This window comes from Lotus japonicus, chromosome 4 (assembly GCF_012489685.1).
Source record: "Lotus japonicus ecotype B-129 chromosome 4, LjGifu_v1.2".
NCBI lineage: Eukaryota > Viridiplantae > Streptophyta > Magnoliopsida > Fabales > Fabaceae > Lotus > Lotus japonicus.
In genome coordinates this window covers 19984614-20002721 of record NC_080044.1, presented here as the reverse complement: position 1 = coordinate 20002721, position 18108 = coordinate 19984614, and the positions used below count along the sequence as shown (strand labels likewise).

General features: G+C 35.8%; 1 protein-coding gene and 1 long non-coding RNA gene across 4 annotated transcripts; both read right to left on the bottom strand.

The window, feature by feature from the left end:
- Positions 1 to 410: 410 nt before the first annotated feature.
- LOC130715338 (uncharacterized) lies at positions 411 to 2098 on the bottom strand. Of its 2 annotated transcripts, none has more exons than XR_009011628.1 (2): positions 1274 to 2098; positions 411 to 686 (listed from the first exon to the last, which is right to left on the bottom strand). It is a non-coding gene; the product is annotated as an uncharacterized LOC130715338 (long non-coding RNA). The 2 variants fall into 2 exon arrangements; XR_009011629.1 differs by having other exon boundaries at positions 411 to 689; positions 1274 to 1409.
- A 12564-nt stretch (positions 2099 to 14662) lies between these two features.
- On the bottom strand, positions 14663 to 17913 carry LOC130714401 (dehydrodolichyl diphosphate synthase CPT3). Of its 2 annotated transcripts, XR_009011266.1 has the most exons (3): positions 17717 to 17913; positions 15421 to 16686; positions 14663 to 15055 (listed from the first exon to the last, which is right to left on the bottom strand). XR_009011266.1 is itself a non-coding variant. In XM_057564303.1 (2 exons), the coding sequence occupies exon 2, from the start codon at positions 16643 to 16645 to the stop codon at positions 15578 to 15580; it is 1068 nt and encodes a 355-aa protein (XP_057420286.1). In that variant the 5' UTR covers positions 16646 to 16686; positions 17717 to 17913; the 3' UTR covers positions 15395 to 15577. The 2 variants fall into 2 exon arrangements, 1 of the variants encoding a protein (XP_057420286.1); XM_057564303.1 differs by lacking the exon at positions 14663 to 15055 and having other exon boundaries at positions 15395 to 16686.
- Positions 17914 to 18108: the final 195 nt, after the last annotated feature.

Sequence of the window (18108 nt, the reverse complement as noted above, 5' to 3'; positions counted from 1 at the left end):
TCTTTTGCCTCTGCCAATTGATTGGCCTTAGGAGGTCTTTAAGTGCCCTGATCGGGTCTTTTCGTTCTTCGGAGAATTCTTTGAACCTGCTACCTGCTTAACAAGGTCACGCTAATACATCCGTTCATATAAGACACGTGTAGCATGTTAGTGAAAACTCTAATTATTAAAGAAAATATAGAATATAGCATATGAAATATTGCTTAGTCATTTTCATGGCCTTGAACTAGCTGCGATGCGTAACACTCAGTTGGTGGTCCTTAATCGTCCGAATTGCTCTTGGGTATTTGGTGTTGATTTTTCATGTTTTGCTTGATGAGGCTCATGGTCCTCGTAGAATTCTTACATGTAGTGTCCCTTAAGACAACATGTGTAGCACATGTAGGCAAAGTATATACAAGACCAACAAGTCTCAAAAATGATAGTGGCATACCATATATAGTCATGCGGCTTTTTTCCCATATATTAGTGAGGTTAATCATCAGATGACACAATTTCTATATAATATTTCAAAAGCAAGTATAAAACAAGAAGAATGGAGCTTTCTTTATCTTTCTAACATAGTGTGCACATGACTGGCCTCATTTAGTCCTTGAGCTAAGGCAGCTACTCACATGAGACCAAACTTTTCCCCAAACAATGTTATTTTAACCGGCAAATTTGTCTTGCACTCCCCGTCAACAAAGCTGCTGCGAATACATTGTAGGCATACTTTCTTAACATTGCTATCTCCCATGATGTTAAACCATAAAAGCTATTATCACTTAATCTTGGAATTCCAATGTCGTGTGGATGTGAGATAATATATATCATATAAGACAATGAAGACATTGCATAATTTAGTTAATATGAACATACATCAAATTTTGCCAAGCCGTATGGAAGTTTGGCCTATACTGTCCTATTTTCATGCTTGCATATGTTGATATAGTTACTCAAATAAGATATAAAAGAGAGGTAAGACCATGTTGACCATGTAGGAGTAAACAAATGTTCATATAAGACAAAAAATAGAATAACTAGTAGTGTCTAAATGGCTACCTTTGGTTTTACCTCATAAAAATTGTGCAGCATCAATTAAGACAAAAAAGCTGGGAGATCACGTGATGTTTGGACCGGATTTTAGTTATTTTAATAATAATAATTAGTTTTTCAAATCCCCTAATTGGTGCAGATGGGAAAGGTGATGTTCACATGCTTTAGGTAGTGCTTTTATAGACTAGGCAGTACTTTTATAGGATAAAAAATGATGAAAAGAAAAGTGATTGATGACCTGAAGTTTGAGCATGTGAACCGTTGTTCGGTTGTTCCTCCCTCAGACCCAATGGATTTTGCATCTTACCAGAAACACCCTCATCTTTCTCACTTTGTGACGCTGCTGCCCTTGCTTTTTACCTGTTGTATTACTAGGATGCCCCTGTTTCTTTGGTGTGAAGACGCTGCTGCCCTTGACTTTTGAGGGAAATTACTCTTCATTCATCCAGGTTTGACACTTTCTTCTTTCCGGCACCATTCCGGCAGCGATGGTTACTTCACCGTGGCGAAACAGCATGGTTTCGTTAGTTAGGAGTTCATTCCAGCACCGTTGGAAGGCTTTCCGGTCTGTTTCCTTTGCTCTTGCCGTTGAGCTCCAAGGGAATGCCTCGCCGGCTACGTGTTCTCTACAGAAAACATTCACGGGAAAGGAAAAATGGAGGAGAAAGAGTGGGAGGATCTGTTTAATCTGGTGTTTGACAAATCCTTGTTTCTTCAGCTTGATCTGGTCGAGCCGTCTACCTGTTGTTGTTGTTCCATCGAAGACACCCAGAGTTGAAGTTCCATCTTCTTCTTCCATCACTGATTTGATTTCTTTTCCAATGGTGTAGTCTTCAATCGATCTTCAACTTTTTTTATTCTTCCACTGTTTCTCCGTTGTGGTGAGGGAAAGTTTGCTCCTTTCCGGTTGCTTAAGCAGTGCTCAGGTTCTCTCATCTCCTCTCTGATTTTCTTGGATCTTTCGTTCTCCTTGCTTGATTCTGATATGGGTCATGATCAAAAGGAGGAAAGGAAGTGATGTCGTGGTTGAAATAACAGAGGGGGCGGTTTTGCAGGAACCGAAGGCAATCTGTCGCTCCATCTTCTGCTCGCGAGATCCACACTATCCTCTGGCGGCTGGTTGGGAAGCTGTCGTTGCTGTCAGGAGAGTGGTGGTGAGCTTTTACCGAAACGCGGTGAAGGAGAAGTTTTACCAATCCCCACTGACGGCGCCAATTGATCGGGGGCGACCAAACTACCCTTGAAGCCAGGGGTAGGAAGAAGGTGAGGGGCACGGCGAAGCTGGGACGGTTGGAGAAGGTCCCGGGAGGGGCTCCTGCAAGGGACTCCAATGCCAAAGTAAGTAGGGGAATGAGAGAGAGTGAGTGAAGAGGTGAAGGAATGAGTTACCTTAATATGGAGGAGGAGCTCTCCTTATATACACGAAGGGAAATTAGGGTTGGAGCCATGCAACGTCATGCCTGGCTCGTACTTAGTTCATCCTAGGCCGTTGGATCCTCTGTTGCTCCCTGCCGCAAAGCAGTGATCCAATGGTCCAGGGTTCCTTGGAATCTGTGCCTCCAACCACTAGTACCGTAGGGTGGTTGGGATAGGTCAACCCCTACATGGTGGGCCCGGTGATTGTCTTGTACTCAAAAGGGGAGTCTCCTCCGTCCCAAGCGGGTCGGGAGGGGGTAGCGATCGTTTAGTGGGTGATCGTCCCATTAGGTCCACTCCGGTCGTCCGTTCAAGGGTTTCCTGGAGCGGTGGTCGTCCACGGGCGGTGGTGGCCGTTTCATTAGGTTTCCGCCCTGGGCCTGCTCTGGTCGTCCGTGCCATGGTTTTCCAGAACAGTAGTCCCCCAGCTCTGGTCCACTGCCACAGTGGAGCATGAGCTTTAAGGGCGGCGTTTTCGCGGAGGAGTTACTAGGGTTCTCTGAACAGTCATGCAAGCCCTGTATGCGGGTGGCTCCCAGTCGTTCGATCCTCTTGTCATTCCTGTGACGCCAGTAAGATCTCACGGTCCGGGATTCCCCGTGTGGTAGGTACAGTCCCTAGCTTTCTAGGGTGGTTGAGGGAAGTTAACTCCTAGGCCCTGGGTCCTACCGTTGTCCTTTGTGGGGGTGTGGGGTCGGACCTAGGTATTTCCCAAGTTCCCAGAACAAATATCTAAGGTTAGCACTTTTCCATGTTATTTAAGACCATATTACTATAATAAAAAAGGCAAAGACATATATCAAAAAATTGGAGGTAACATGATTTTTAGGTACTGCCATTGGCACGACAAGGAGTTGCAAATCTAGTTAACTCCATTTCTAGTAAGTATAAAGAATTTTGCTTAATTTTTCTATTTTCAAAATTAATGTGTGTTGTTATATCTTTCATTCTCCCACTTTTAAACATTCAATTAAGCTTAAAAGTATTTATTTTTAAACTAAGTTGGGCTAGTTACGTCTACATCTTTAGTAATTTTGTTTAGAAATAATTGCTAGCTAGCAACTTAATTTCACATGGAAGCCGAAGATGAAAAAAATTATGCAAGTCCATCTTTATTGGCTAAGGTTAAATATATTAAGCGGCGAGTTTATTTTAGATGTGATTGATTTTGATTGATTCCTCTAATTGAATGAGATACATTAAGAAAACGAATAGATGGGCATGTGTTTTCATTTCATGTATATTTAATTCCAATGTTATTCACTAAATCTTGTTGTTAAATTTGGAATACTCCTGAAGAATTAATATTTATTAGGTAGCATTTGGTAGACTGGTGGAAATGAAATAGAACGTGACATAGAGTTATGCTATGTGTTTGTTACACATTTTTAAGATGAAATGAAACAGGACATAAGATTCATAGAACATAATATTTTGGTTCCGTGGAAAAGGGTGGATCATAACGAAACACTCTGTTAAAAAATTTAGACGGTAAAAATGTCTCTAATTTTTTTTTTGGCAAATAAGTACATTAAAAGATTATTTGGCATTCTTATCATTACACAACACCAATTACAATTGATATCGTGACACATCATCTAATAATACACAGATTACAGGCTGTGATGAACAAAATTGAAAGGCTACTTCTAACATATATACAAAATCTTCTGAAGCAAAAATTTGTGTTTCTGCCATTTCAGCAGGAAACAGAACTATTGATGTAAGGCATTGTCGTTGTACTCAAAGGAGTCAACTTCCAAGGCAAATAACCATCATGCCAGGCTTAGAATAATTTGAATTATTAATTCCACAGTCAAAGAACAACCTTCATGATCTCTCCAAATCGCATTGGAAGATGTATTATGATAAATCTGCAAAGAAATAATATCAAGTTTCAACGGCTCCATGTTCTCTCACTCAAATGCTAAACATCCCAGATTCAAAAGAGTACAGGTGGTACTAAGAAACAGTACCAGCAAAAATAATCATTTTTGGTCCAATGAAAGGAGACCGGCACTAATTGATCGCTGCCATTGTTTCCTATCACAACAGTTTAAAATCACTTCTTAAAGTGAAAATGTCTCTAATTTATATTTGAAATCTTTTGTATCCAAACAGTTTAAAATCACTTCTTAAAGTGAAAATCACCAATTATAGTTTTAGATAAACATAAATAAATTTCAGCTTTTCAAAAAATCACTTAAAATAAAATCAATTATTTTTTCAAAAATAAAATCACTTTTTTAAGCAACGACAAACGAGTCAATTTTTGTGCTTTTGTTTCAGCCTATTTTTATAAAATATCACTTTTTAAATTAAAAAAAAAAACCATTTTTTATGATTGTTTCAACATTTTAAAAGATCACTATAAAGATAAAACAAATTATTTGAAAAAGCTACTTAAGAATGTTTGTTTCAAATTAAAAAATAATGATTTTTAACTGTCTGAAAAAATAAAGAATGCTACATCGAAATTAATTGAGGACGCTACAATAGGAATGCAATTTGATAACTCAGGTGTTGGTTAGAACCTTTGGGTTGCTTATGGTGCCAAAAATGGGTGTGGTGTGCCAAATATGAAGAATTGGCCAGCAAGTGCAAAATTTCCAAAAGAAAAACTTCATATAGGTGTTGCTAAGATTGAAGGGCCCTCCGGGTGTTATAACAAGGGCAATGGCGGCTTTGTTCCTAGGGAAGCGGCTGGGGTTATCTTATGACTGTTCTGATGAGGTTGCTCTCCAAGGCATTACTCATAACATTAGTTCTCGTAGTGTTAGGCTAGTTGATTGGTTGGATTTTTTTACTTGTATCTAGTTCCTTTTTCTATACAGGTTTATGGGGGTTTTGGTTTTTCTTTTTATTGACTTTGTGAGAGGTTGCCTATTTTCTCCTGTTGGTTAGCTATCTGTGGCGCTGGCCTTTTTTCCCCCTTGTATTTTCATGCGCTTGATCCGTCGAGTCTTTAATATATATATTTCCTTTTCCTTTCTTAAAAAAAGAAGGTTATCATAGACATGATAAAATGAACTATTTATGTACTGACAAATCACTATAAGAAAAACACTGATTATTGATGGTCAGAGTCGTTGGTAATCACTAAGAACTTTCGACAATGTCAATTTTCTGATGATCAAAAAAATTATAGGTATTGGACTCGTTGATAATTATTACTATCATTTTTGCAAAAGTTATCGAGAACTTTCCGTTGGTAAATTGTCAGTAAGTTACTGACTATTTGAACTTCTGGCAACCCAACGACATACTAGATCGTTGGTAAATTAGCAACAATTGAATTCGTCATTAGTTTCAAAAATGGTCGCCGGTTTAATAAAATTACATGATCAACCGAAAAGTCTATACATTAGCATCTTAGCCTTGTCCATAAATTTGATAGGGAGAATCATAAGTTCAAAACTATGCATCATTAGCAACATGTGAAGACGATCCAACTGCAACAAGCAGAACATACTAAAGCAAAGCAACACCAAGAGTTGGTTCAACAACAGATGAAGTAAGCTCAAAAGTTGCAGATTGAATATGCTGAAATACAGTAACTGAAGTAGGTCGAATAGTGACAACAATTTCTCAAAGTCAAGTGATCATTCATTTAAGATAACTATTTTTGTTATTTATTTATTACTTAAATATTTAAATTAAATGAAATATTTTGTTGACATTTTTTTAGATAGTGCTAATTTTTTAGGAAGTGAGGTGAAGTGTAGATGTTAGATTCTAACAAACCTTGAGAAAAGTGTATCATTCGACTCATTAAACATTAGTTCTAAAGAATCAATTACTCATAATTTATTTAAATAAAGTTGAAAGTGTAAAACATTATTAGTGAATAAATAATAAATTTAAAAAAGAAAAAATTGAAATGCCTTCTTTGTGGATGGTCAAATCCCAAAATATAGGAAACACATATAATATTTAATTATTAATCATTAATCACGGAGAAGAAAGTACTAATTCTCTCTCACTCCAACCCATACTACCTTCATGCTTATTTAACTGTTTAGTAAGAGAAGAAACAACATATTAAGAAGTGTAATTAATTTTTTTGATTTTCAGAAAAGTATTATTTGTTTTCCTATTTCACCATTTATAATGTATTTTATCTTTCCTCATTTATTGTTCATGCAAGGGCATTTCTTGGAAAAACATCATTTAATGCTCTCTTGAAACTCTAAGTTGACAAATATATAGGAACAAAATTCTTTCTTCAAAGTAGAAAGTTAATAAAGAATGGAAGTAGTATCTCGTCGTATCTTTTACTTAATTTAGTCCTCCAATTTTGCAATTAAGCAAATATCGTCCTTCAGTTAAATGTTCATACAACCATTAACGATGTTCAGTGAGTGAACAATGGCTTGTATAAACTTCATTGTTTAACATACCGTGGGCATGATCTGGAAAAAAACAATACTTTTTCCTTTTTTAAAAAATTAAACATAAAACTGATAAATGTTCTTTAGATTAGAAAGAAATATCGTATCAACAAGGTATTGATAAGTATATTAGACCCATGTAAAGATGAGAGCACAAGTTCGACTCCTATAAAAAATATCTGTTGGCAGGGACATGCAATTGTTTCTCAAACGGGTTGCGACATTCGTCAAAGAGAAAAAAAAATATCCTGAAACTATGAAACCTAGTTATTTATTTCATATGGCCTAATGCACTATAGGAATGGGTGGTCCAGTGTCAACCACGACATCAATGGTAAATTTCACACTTTGGCGCAAATCAGATTGACTCGAAATGTCAAATTAAAAATTGATATAGGTTAAGTTTAGCATCAGATGCGCCGATGCTACAAAGTTTCGGTGTAGCCGTAATTAACGTTGGTTATAGCTGACACTCAAATTATTGTCCATGTTAGCATCGGTGGGTTAAATCTAACGCTAAGTTCACTAGCCAAGGCAGCATCGGTCCCAACCGAAGCTAATTTGAAATCACCCTGGCCTACTTTGTGGGTTTAAGTCTTAGTGTCGGTCATGTCAATGCTATATCTCAATCGTTTTCCCCATCTCAATAAGTCACTCCCCTCTCAAATGTCTCCATCACGCTTTTCTCAAACCCTATCCTCTACCTCTCCTCATCTTCCCCCTTCAAGCAGCCATTGCCGCCCTTCCTCAAAGATAATTCTGTGCCATCTTCTATCGTTCAACCTTACCAGTTACCACCCACATCTTCCCCGCCCCCACATCTTTCTCGTCCCCACATCTCCCTCTCAAACTCATAAACCCTCGCCTTCGTCGCCCCTTCCCCCTCTATCACCATGTATTTTACAACCCATCCCTTTGTCCTCCCTCCACCATCATATATGTCCCCTTCTCCAATAATAGATCTGCCCGGCTACCTCCAAAACCAAATCAACCCTCACCCACCACCATATTTGCCCTATCCACTAGAACATTTGCTACGTCCCTCAATTGCACCAGATTGGTCATCCTCTCACCTTTACCTATTGTTCAATAACCCCATCCACCGGTTTCGCTCCCATCGATACTCTGCCCCACAATGGTTAGTGTCGTTGGATCGGCCTCAATCGCTATTGTCACTTCTAGTGCCGCCTCCATCGATCCTTCGCCCTACCATCATGGCTGCCAAAATCTCCCCCGATGGCATCACTTCAAGTGTTGTCTGGCCGCTGCCATAGCCTCCGCTGCCACGGTCTCCACATCTACTGTCGTCACTTCCAGTGGAATCTAGCCACTAACATACTTTTCGATGCAATAGACTCCACTGTTGCTGCCTTCACATTTGGCATCAACAACATGCTCCAAATGATTTGGCTAGAAATGGACAACTTCAAATGATATGGACAGATTCGGGTTAGCGTTCACTTGTCTTATAATACTGTATTAGGATATGTGACATTTATACATGAGTTGAGCAACTTAAGTCGATTCATTGCTATAGGTTGAGTAGAATGTTGAATGTTTGGTTACAATGGTTGTTCGAATCAGCAATGATAACTATGTTCCCCATGCTGAAAGGGGAGGTCATGGATTACCTTGATCAACAACTAATTTATGTGAGAGAAATTTGAATCTCATCCCTTTGTTGCTCTAAATATATTTCAACTAGTGAAACACAATCTAGAGCGTCCATTGTGTATTTTTTTCCTTATGTCAAGTTACAAATATTTGTGATGTACTTTAAACTTGTGAAAATTTGATTGACATTGAGATCTTATGTTGTGTTGTGTGCATTACCTTTAGCTTGTTGATTGTGATGATGGTAAATGCAAATTTGATGATGACTAGCATCATAAGTTAACAGTTTTGATGATAAATTGGTGCTTTCGAGCAGGCCACACACTGCCTCTCATCCGGAGATACTAACACAATAATTTCAAATTATCGGTAGTATTTGACCTAGTTGAGTGTGACCAATTTATGGTCCCATAAACTTTGATCAAATATTGTAGATCATCATCGTTTGTGCATTCACAATTAATACCAACTCTATGTAACGTTAGCCTTAATGTCTAACTCTAGAATTTACAAATTTACGTCAACCCACGTCTTCGACGGGTTTGCGTCGGCCAAGATTCGGTTGAGCTGGCACTAACACTTAGCGCCGATCACTTGGCCAACTTTACACGGAAACTTCAACCCTTTTAATGTCTGTTTTAAGTTTTAATTTAAAAATGAAAATAAAAAACACTCATAAAAATGTTTTTTTTCGATATCATTTCTCAGGTGGCCAATAAACAAAGAAGTTTAACCACGTCATTGCCAAAAAAATAAAACAACACAATCATAATTGTTTGATTACAAAAATTAAAGGACTTAAGATTGAGCGAAAAATACTAGGAGACTAAAATTAAGGATGACAATTTAACCCGTATCTGCAGGAACTTGTTATGTATCAAGTGTGAGTAAGTCTCATATTAGAAGATAAGGATAAGTTTGAGTAATTTATAAGTGTGATGACCCATACACCCATTGTCTTAAGGTTTTGGGTGAAAAATGTGGTGTCTGATCCACTTGTTGTTTGTTTTTTAAAAGCCCAATATGGAATTTTATCCCCCAATTGTAAACCATCTCCTTCTTTGGCCCAACAAAACTCTGGCTCCCATCGAACCCGACTCAATTTGATGGGTAAAACTTGCTTTAACTGAGTTTGGGTCCGGGTTTGAGATTGGTAATACCTGTGCCCGAACTCTCCCAATATACATTAGTAAAGGTATTAAATAATATGATACGTAACTTTAAGTCCCTGATTTGACAAATTAGAACAGGTTTAGAGTAATCTATATACTTTATAAAACAAAATCATTATCCACTACTTTATGACAAATGTCACTCTAAGAATCACTCCCCTCAAACCCATCTCTCTGGCTGACAAATGTCACAGCCAGAGAACATTTCGCACTTTTAATTCACCCATTTAATACACCCATTTAATAATTCACACATTAATGACACTCATTTAATACAACCAGAAAACAAATTCAAAAAATAAAAACGTCAACTTCAAAAATACACAAAAATTTAGAGTAAAGTACACTCACCCCTCTCAAGGTTTGTTAGAATTACACTCCACCCCATTCTTGTCTAAAATCTACACCCCACCCCATTTTATATAGATGCAAATTTAGTGACGAAAAATATTCTTCATTAATAATTAGTTATTATTTAAATTGTTAATCAATAATTTCAAAAAATATTTTCAATATAATCCAATAAATTTAAAAATGAAAACATCACAGTCCTCCTCATTCTCTCAATCGCGGTCTTCCTCCATAAATTCACAATGCAAATTCTGCAATAGCACACTCGATCGGTTTACAAACCATATCTCGAACATAGGGAAACATGCTTGTGTTTTCATATTTGGTAATAATTCAATTTTAATCAAAATAATCTCTTTATACCTCAAATTTTGAGAATTGGATTGTAGACCCAAAAAGCAAGACAAATGGATGAAGAAAATAGAGAAACAAAATTAAGAAATATGAAGTGGATCGGAGGTTATTAGAACCCAACGATGCGGTGGAGCACCGCTTTTAACAAAATCCAACGACATCTTAAACCAACAGAGCGTTCGCTCGCAACTTAAAGGGGGTGAAGTTCACAAGAAGTAGTTGAACATGTAGCTTTGGGAATGTGCGATTCACGTTCTGTGGTTCAGGTCGCAACAAAACTTTGATGCATGGTGGTGCCATGGGGTTTCACATTCTGGGACAGTGGCCGTCGTGTTAAAGGGAGCAAAGGCTTGGTGGTGACCGTTTGTGGTGAGAAATATGATTTGGAGACAGATGGGACGTGGACTTAACAGACAGAGTGGATTGTTTTTTTAAAGGCTTAAAAGCACTTTTGGTCCCCCACGAATGTACTTTGTGCAAGAATGGTCCCCAAACTTTAAAAATAGCACTCTAGGTCCCCACGTTACCCTCCGTCAACAAAATTGGTCTTTCCGTCCAAAAACTAACGGTTCTAGGGATAAAGATGTAATTTTAAAAAATAATTGAAAAAATAAAAAAAAATGAAGAAACCCAGGAAATTCCACATCTTCTTCTTCCACCATATTCATCATTTTCTCTATCATGAAACCCAAAAACCCAAAAAGCTCCCAAATCACATAACTAATCTTTCTCTCTCTCTGAACTAATTACTGTTTCTTCTTCCCAAAGTAACAGAAAGGAAACATTAAACCCAGCAGCAACGTATGTGAAGATGATTTGAATTTAGATGAACCTTAACCCCCAATTTGAACAAACACCCATAAATTGCCCAGAAATTTGATCGAACTTAATTGGAGAAGAATTTGCCCAAAAATTTTGTTAAATCATCGAACTTTAACCCCTAATGCCTATTTGAATTTAGGTGGCTATGGTGTTTATGGGTTAGGGGTTAGGGATGTTGCTAATTCAAATAATGTCAACAATCTAGTTTCCAGACACGATGATACGATGATCATGTTTCTTTAATGTAAATGATACCAAGTCCAATCATCAATGGAGCTAGAGGACAAGTTTGCAAACGGTTTAAATCTTATTCATACGCTGATTGATAGAGGTGGCTATGGTGTTTATGGGTTTGGGGTTTTTGGGTTGAGAATATGATTTGAATTTAGATGGCTACCAGAACGATGGGATTTCAAGATTTAATGACGATGAAGAAGAAAGATGGAGATGATGATGAAGGACAAGGAGATGATGATGCATATGGAGAAGATGAAACTGATGCAAATTCATTTTTTCTAAGAAGCAATCTGCCACACAGGATAATCTCTCTCCTAATAAGCATACACATCAATTAAAGTGTGCCACATATGATATAAACGTTAGAAATTTGACGGAGTGACTACTTTGGTTAACGGAGGGTAACGTGGGGGACTCAGGGTGCTATTTTTAAAGTTTAGGGACCAATCTTGCACAAAGTGTATTCGTGGGGGACCAAAAGTGTTTTTAAGCCTTTTTTAAATTTAATTCAGTAAAATTATTTTCATAAATTAATGTATGATAGTGTATATGCATTAAACTTATTTAAATTTTAACTAATTAGTAATTATTTTTTATTAGTGACGAATTTGTTTTCGTCACTAAATTTTGCCTTTATAAAAAATGGGGTGGAGTGTAGATTTAAAAAAAGAATGGGGTGGAGTGTCATTCTTGCAAACCTTAAGGGGGGTGAGTGTATTTTACTCAAAAATTTAATTCGGCCCAAATACACACAATTCAAAAGCTGAAATTGTTTTGCTTCTCCCCATTTTTACGTTACTATTGATTTGGTAATAAATGCTTGACTTCACAATTCAATTCGGCCCATATAATTTCATATAGTAATTTTTGCAATCATGAAAGTGTATATGGTCAATTTCATTCGGACCATTAAATTTCCTAAAATAAGTTAATGGTATGCTCACGTGTTTAACCGTTTTTAAATACATTTTTTTTTTTTGAAATTGTTTTTAAATACATTGATCAAGGGTCAATGGTAGAAAACAAAATATTCTTTAATACATTAATTTTTAGTAAAAAAAAATTACAATAAATGCTATATTCCTTTCCTTACAAAAAAAAAATACGTTTTTAATACACCTATTTAATATTTTAAATACATTAAAAATATTTGTTTTAAAAAAAATGTTTATACTGAACCATATTTAATGGTTTTTAAATACATTAAAATATTTGAATCAGTTTCTATAATAGAATAATTAATATATCATAAAACACACATTTTGTATTGTTTTAATTAATTTTCTATTTTAATATTTATTCAAATCATTTTTATTATTAATAAGAGAAATACGGAACAAAATACGACACGTCTTTAAATTAATGTCATGATTTATAGAAAATTATTGACAACATTTTTAATATACAATTAGTTGCAAATTACTTACATTTCTGAACAAATTTATGCCTAAAAAATGTTTTAATTACTAAGTTTTATTGACTTTCACATCATCTTATTAAATGACTTGTGCCTTGAAACCAATTAACATAGCCTGTTACTAAAAAAATTCGAATTTCCCACCAAGAGAACCAAATATGACGGCCTAAAAGGTTGATTCCAATTATAACTCCACATTATAACTCTTTTGTCCGAATACCCAATGTCCTAAACCTTGATGTCAGCTAAAACTATTTAATCGATGAGACTTTCTTATATATTTTTTTGTGTTCTGTTTTCATTAATTCCATATATTGAGATTAATTTCAAATATAGATTGTCATGCTTTAAAGGTGTAGTCGTATTATAAAAGCATTTTAAGTTTAATAAAGTTATTTTTGCTTTTGAAAAAATTGAACAATGAAGACAAATTTTAAAAATAAATAAATGAGAACATATACCAAATTATGAGAAAATTAATTGTGATAAATTGACTTTTAAAAAATAGTAAGATATTCAGTTTAGGAATTTATGCTGTTTTTATGGTATTATTTTTCACTATAACCTAACATAAATTTTGAAAACCATAATAATAGTAAATAATTTCGATGAGATATTATCAAGCTTAATTTCATGCTTTTAATGTTTAATAGGATAACAAAGGTTTTTGCGTACGATTAATATACTTTCAAATGAATTTTTTTAATGAAATCAATTATGATTAAGCTTCAAATTTGGCATAATCAAACAATCTATGCACATATTAATTATGATTTGTTTTCTTAAATAATAACTAGCGTTTTTACCCCGTGAGTTGCACGGCGATATTTGATCTAATTATTTAGGCACGTATCAATAAATTAAGATATGAAAAAATGAGCATTCAACCAAACAAAATCACAATGAGTGTCACACACACACACACACATATATATATATAATAGTGTTTTCAAATCATATTTTCAATTTTAATTTTATCATACCGTTACTTATGTTTACTCTTAGTTTTTTTTTTTTAAATACTTAAGTAATATGAAAAATCATTTTGATAATCACACAAAATTTTGCAAGTTGTGTGACACTCATTGCGATTTTTTTTTGTTGAATGCTCATTTTTTTCTTTCATATCTTAATTTATTAATACGTGCTTAAATAATAAGATCAATATTCGCCGTGCAACGCACGGGGTAAAAACGCTAGTGTATCAAATTTTAACAAACACTCATACTCGAACATCAAAGTATTTCTTTTTTTTGCAAAATTACACAAAACAAGTTTTCCTGCATTATAATGACATAAGCTTAAGCTACATTTGAATTTTTCGCAACATAATGTATCGAGTCCGGTCATGGGTCCAAGTTAAAAGCGGTTTGGGTCACCCCAAAACCCAAAAGGTTCGGGTATGAGTTTCACTTTTCCAAACCCGTTGGGGTTAGGTTCAGGCTCGCGTATGAGAGCTCGGATTCGGGTTTGGGGTAGGTAAAACCCGACTCCGACTCGTTGTCATCCCTAACCAAAATCACGTGAGCAAGCAGTCAAACACTATATTAAGAAAACTAAAATTGTAATTAAAAATACTATGTTTTATAATAATTAAAATTTGAATTATTTCCATTTTATAGTCAGAGGAAGAGTATACTATTAAGTTAAGTATTAGTTATTAAGGAATACATTGAAGGAAGACATTGAAGGAGAGAGTGACACTTATTTTCCTTCTAATAGCCTTTTCGTTTTATAGTATAGTTATAGGTTACATTATGCATTATTATTCCCTTTGTCAAGTATGGTCTAAGAACCAAGAAGTATGCAAGTAAAAGAAAAGATGTAATAGCAAAACCATAGTGGAAACGAGAAATGAAAAAGCACAATTGAATAACTATGAAAAAATCAAAAGCAAAGCTGAAATGCACAATAAGATCAATCAGTTGGGTTCCGTGGGTACATGTGTTTGGGGATGTTGGATTCAAAGTTAAGGTGGTGTATCGTAGTGTTCTGGGAAGAATGGTGGTTCACAACTCACAAGGGGTGTATGGAAGAGGAAGGACAAAGATAAGATGCACATCCACAGATGTCGCAACACCGTTACAAGATAGAAAGTGAGGGACTCTTGAAATCTCATTGATACCTTCTTTGATGGAAAGAGATGCGACCTACACAAGATGCTATCGGAGAAGAGTTTACGCACACCGAGGATGACGGAAAACGGGAAGGACGAGCCATCGTTGAAGGCCAATAAGGGGGAGAGCCTGTCAGAAAATGTCAATGGTCAGGGTGAGAGCGTGAGAGGGAGAAAGGAAATAAAAAAATTATCTTACCCTACTTATTTCTAGGGGGAAGGGTAGCTCACTTGGTGAGCTAAGGGATATGAAATGATTTGCAGGGTGAAGGGTCAGGGTTCAAACCCTGGCGAAGAAACTAATTTACTAACAATTAACAACTAACATTTGCCTATAAAAAAAAAAAAAAAAACCCTACTTATTTCTAACCCATTGTCCCCCTTACATTAAAGTTTTACATTAGGCCAATGGGATAAGATACTCATTCAGATACGTGTATCATATACCGTTGGTGCAACAAACACAATATTAAGACATGATAAGAATACACTTACAATATCTTATCTCCTGATCCTCTCCACCAAACGGGCCTTTAAATTCTTGTAGTCTCAACTGTTACAAAGAAATGTAAGAACATAAAATGGCCTAAAAAGTAAAAGAAATCTACCATCACATGAATTACACTAAGAATTATGGCTGAAGTGGTTACAATTAGAACTGTTTCTTTTTCTTTTCCAAGTAAAAATGGTGTCTCTGAAAGTTCAATACTGCCCAGACCAGGTGTCTTAGACCTATTTCAGGCCAAAGTGCTTTTGGTGCATACAAAGGGCAGGTACTAGTCTGCCAAAGAAGAAAATTGCTGAGGCGAGCTTCTCCAGAAGTGCGGATCAAAATGTCAGGGTCAGGTGCCACTGCCATGTACATGTGCTTCTCAACATCCACCAGTTTTATAGAAGGAAGCCCACTCTGCTTATACCTTCTCTCTTCAGTTATTTCAACCAGCCCATTGCAAGATGTGATTTCAGCCTCACTGTAATTACAATCATGTTTCTCAGCATTATGCTCAAGCAAGCCATCTTTCACTCCACCTTCCACTCTGTCAACTATTCTACTACAAATTTTGGTGCCAGAATCTTGAAAATGTAGATCCAAACCATTTCTTTCCTGGCCCTCATTAATCCTTGCAAATGCATCATTGGAAACTTTTGCTTCTTTTGATGCTTGCACTTCATTCCATTTATCCTTGCAGGATTCCTCAACAGCATGCACAATCTCATCACGAGAAGTATAGGCTACACAAATCAAAAGAACTCTTTCTTTGTTGTGGGCAGTAACTCGCATTGCCTTTTCCACAGCATGCCTGACAGGATCAGCCAATAGCTGCAAGTTTCCAATGAAATGTAATCTAACACCATATTCGTTAATAATGCTTTCCTGTTGAAGTAACTCCTCAATCTTTTCTCGCATCAATTCCATGAAGGTTTCAACCTCTTTAGGCTTCCTTTTGAAGTTATCAATGCTGAATGCATAGACAGTTACATACCTCACTCTCAATTCATAGCAGTACCTAAGAATCGACAAGAGAGCTGCAAATCCAGCCCTATGGCCATCACCTTCTCCTAAGTTTCTCTTCTTTGCATACCTTCGATTCCCGTCCATTATGAAAGCAATATGATTTGGCACAGGACCCACAGATAAAATGGCAAACACGCATCTTCTTAGATAACAACATAAACCTTCAAGTAAGTGGCTTGTAATACCTCCAGTACTTTTCTGCATTGAAGTATTCAGGAATAAACTTCGTAGAGTCTTAGACAAACCTATGTAAGAGAGCACAGTTGTTTTAAAGTTAGCACTAGATAAGGTTAAAACAACAACAGTTGAACTCACGATACCAGCTCACAAGAAACCACTGAAGTATTTAATCTGCATTGTTAAGAGGAGTATCAAAAAGTAGAAAGCCTACAGTAATTAGTTACACAACAAGTTCAGCTTATATGATTACTTGTAAAATCAATATTTTAAAATATGGATCATGACCATACTGATAAGTAACCAAATTATTAGAAAAGACCAACAACGCTTGAAATTTGCAAATCATAAATGGCAAAGTTCAGGCACTAAACTAAAAGGGTCTAGCATATATTCAGCAAACCAGTGGTAATGCCACGCATCAATAAATGATAGCTTCTATTGAGGATTTAAGCAACACTACTGTATAATTGTACAGAACTATCCGAGTAGGTACTTCCTCCATCAGTTAGCAGCAATGAAGCTAGAGCAAAATCCAAGGTCTATTTTTCATTGGGCGTTAGGATGGGATCGTTATTAAGACTAATTGCAGTTTTAATATACAATATTAGCAATATACTTCCTCAATCTGGTTACGAAATCGAAGAATGAAACCGCCAAGTTAGACATATAGCCCTTGGCATTAACATCATTTATTTTTAGGATTTAGAAGCTCATCTGTTCTTATTTGTAGTTATTACCTATTACTACTGCTACAAGGTTCCAATGCTTCATTCCAGGCTCAACACACATCTAAGAAAAGAGATTTGAAAGTATCAAACCTTACTCCAAAAGAAAATTTCATTTAAACTCTATCACAGGGGAAACAATCAATATTCAAACACCCCTAGTGCTGCAACAAGTATATTTGGAACAAATGAATAGCTCAGGCAATTTATCAAACACCATATAGTCATGTCAACAATTCAATTTTTATCATTGATTCCATTTATACTATTTCATAGTAATAACAAAACCCTTTGCAAAGAAAAAGATAAAAATTGAATCGATATCTGGCATAAATGAAACAGAGAATAGAAGTGGAGGGAATAAATATACCTTCAAAGAAGGAATGCGTGCATGGATGAGATCAGTTCAGAAGTTCGAATTTGATCGGAATCAAATCGAGAATTTGGAAAAATCGCAAAGATAAAGGAGAAAACTTTAGAGGAAGAAAAGAAAACGAGACCAAAGTGTGTTTGGTTGTTATTGGAAACAGAGTCAGAAGACACTCGCTCGGAGTTGAAATGCTTTCATTGGCTCTCGGGGGTTGTCGTATTCGTATATGATGGGATCTAGTGATATCAAGAATATGCACCTCATGGTGTAATTAATTTTAAATGTTTTAATTATTATCTTTGAATAATAATTAAAAATTTCTTGTAAACCTGATTGCAATTTATTTTTTACATCGAAAAGATAAATTGAACCCTTCAGAAATTCATTCATAG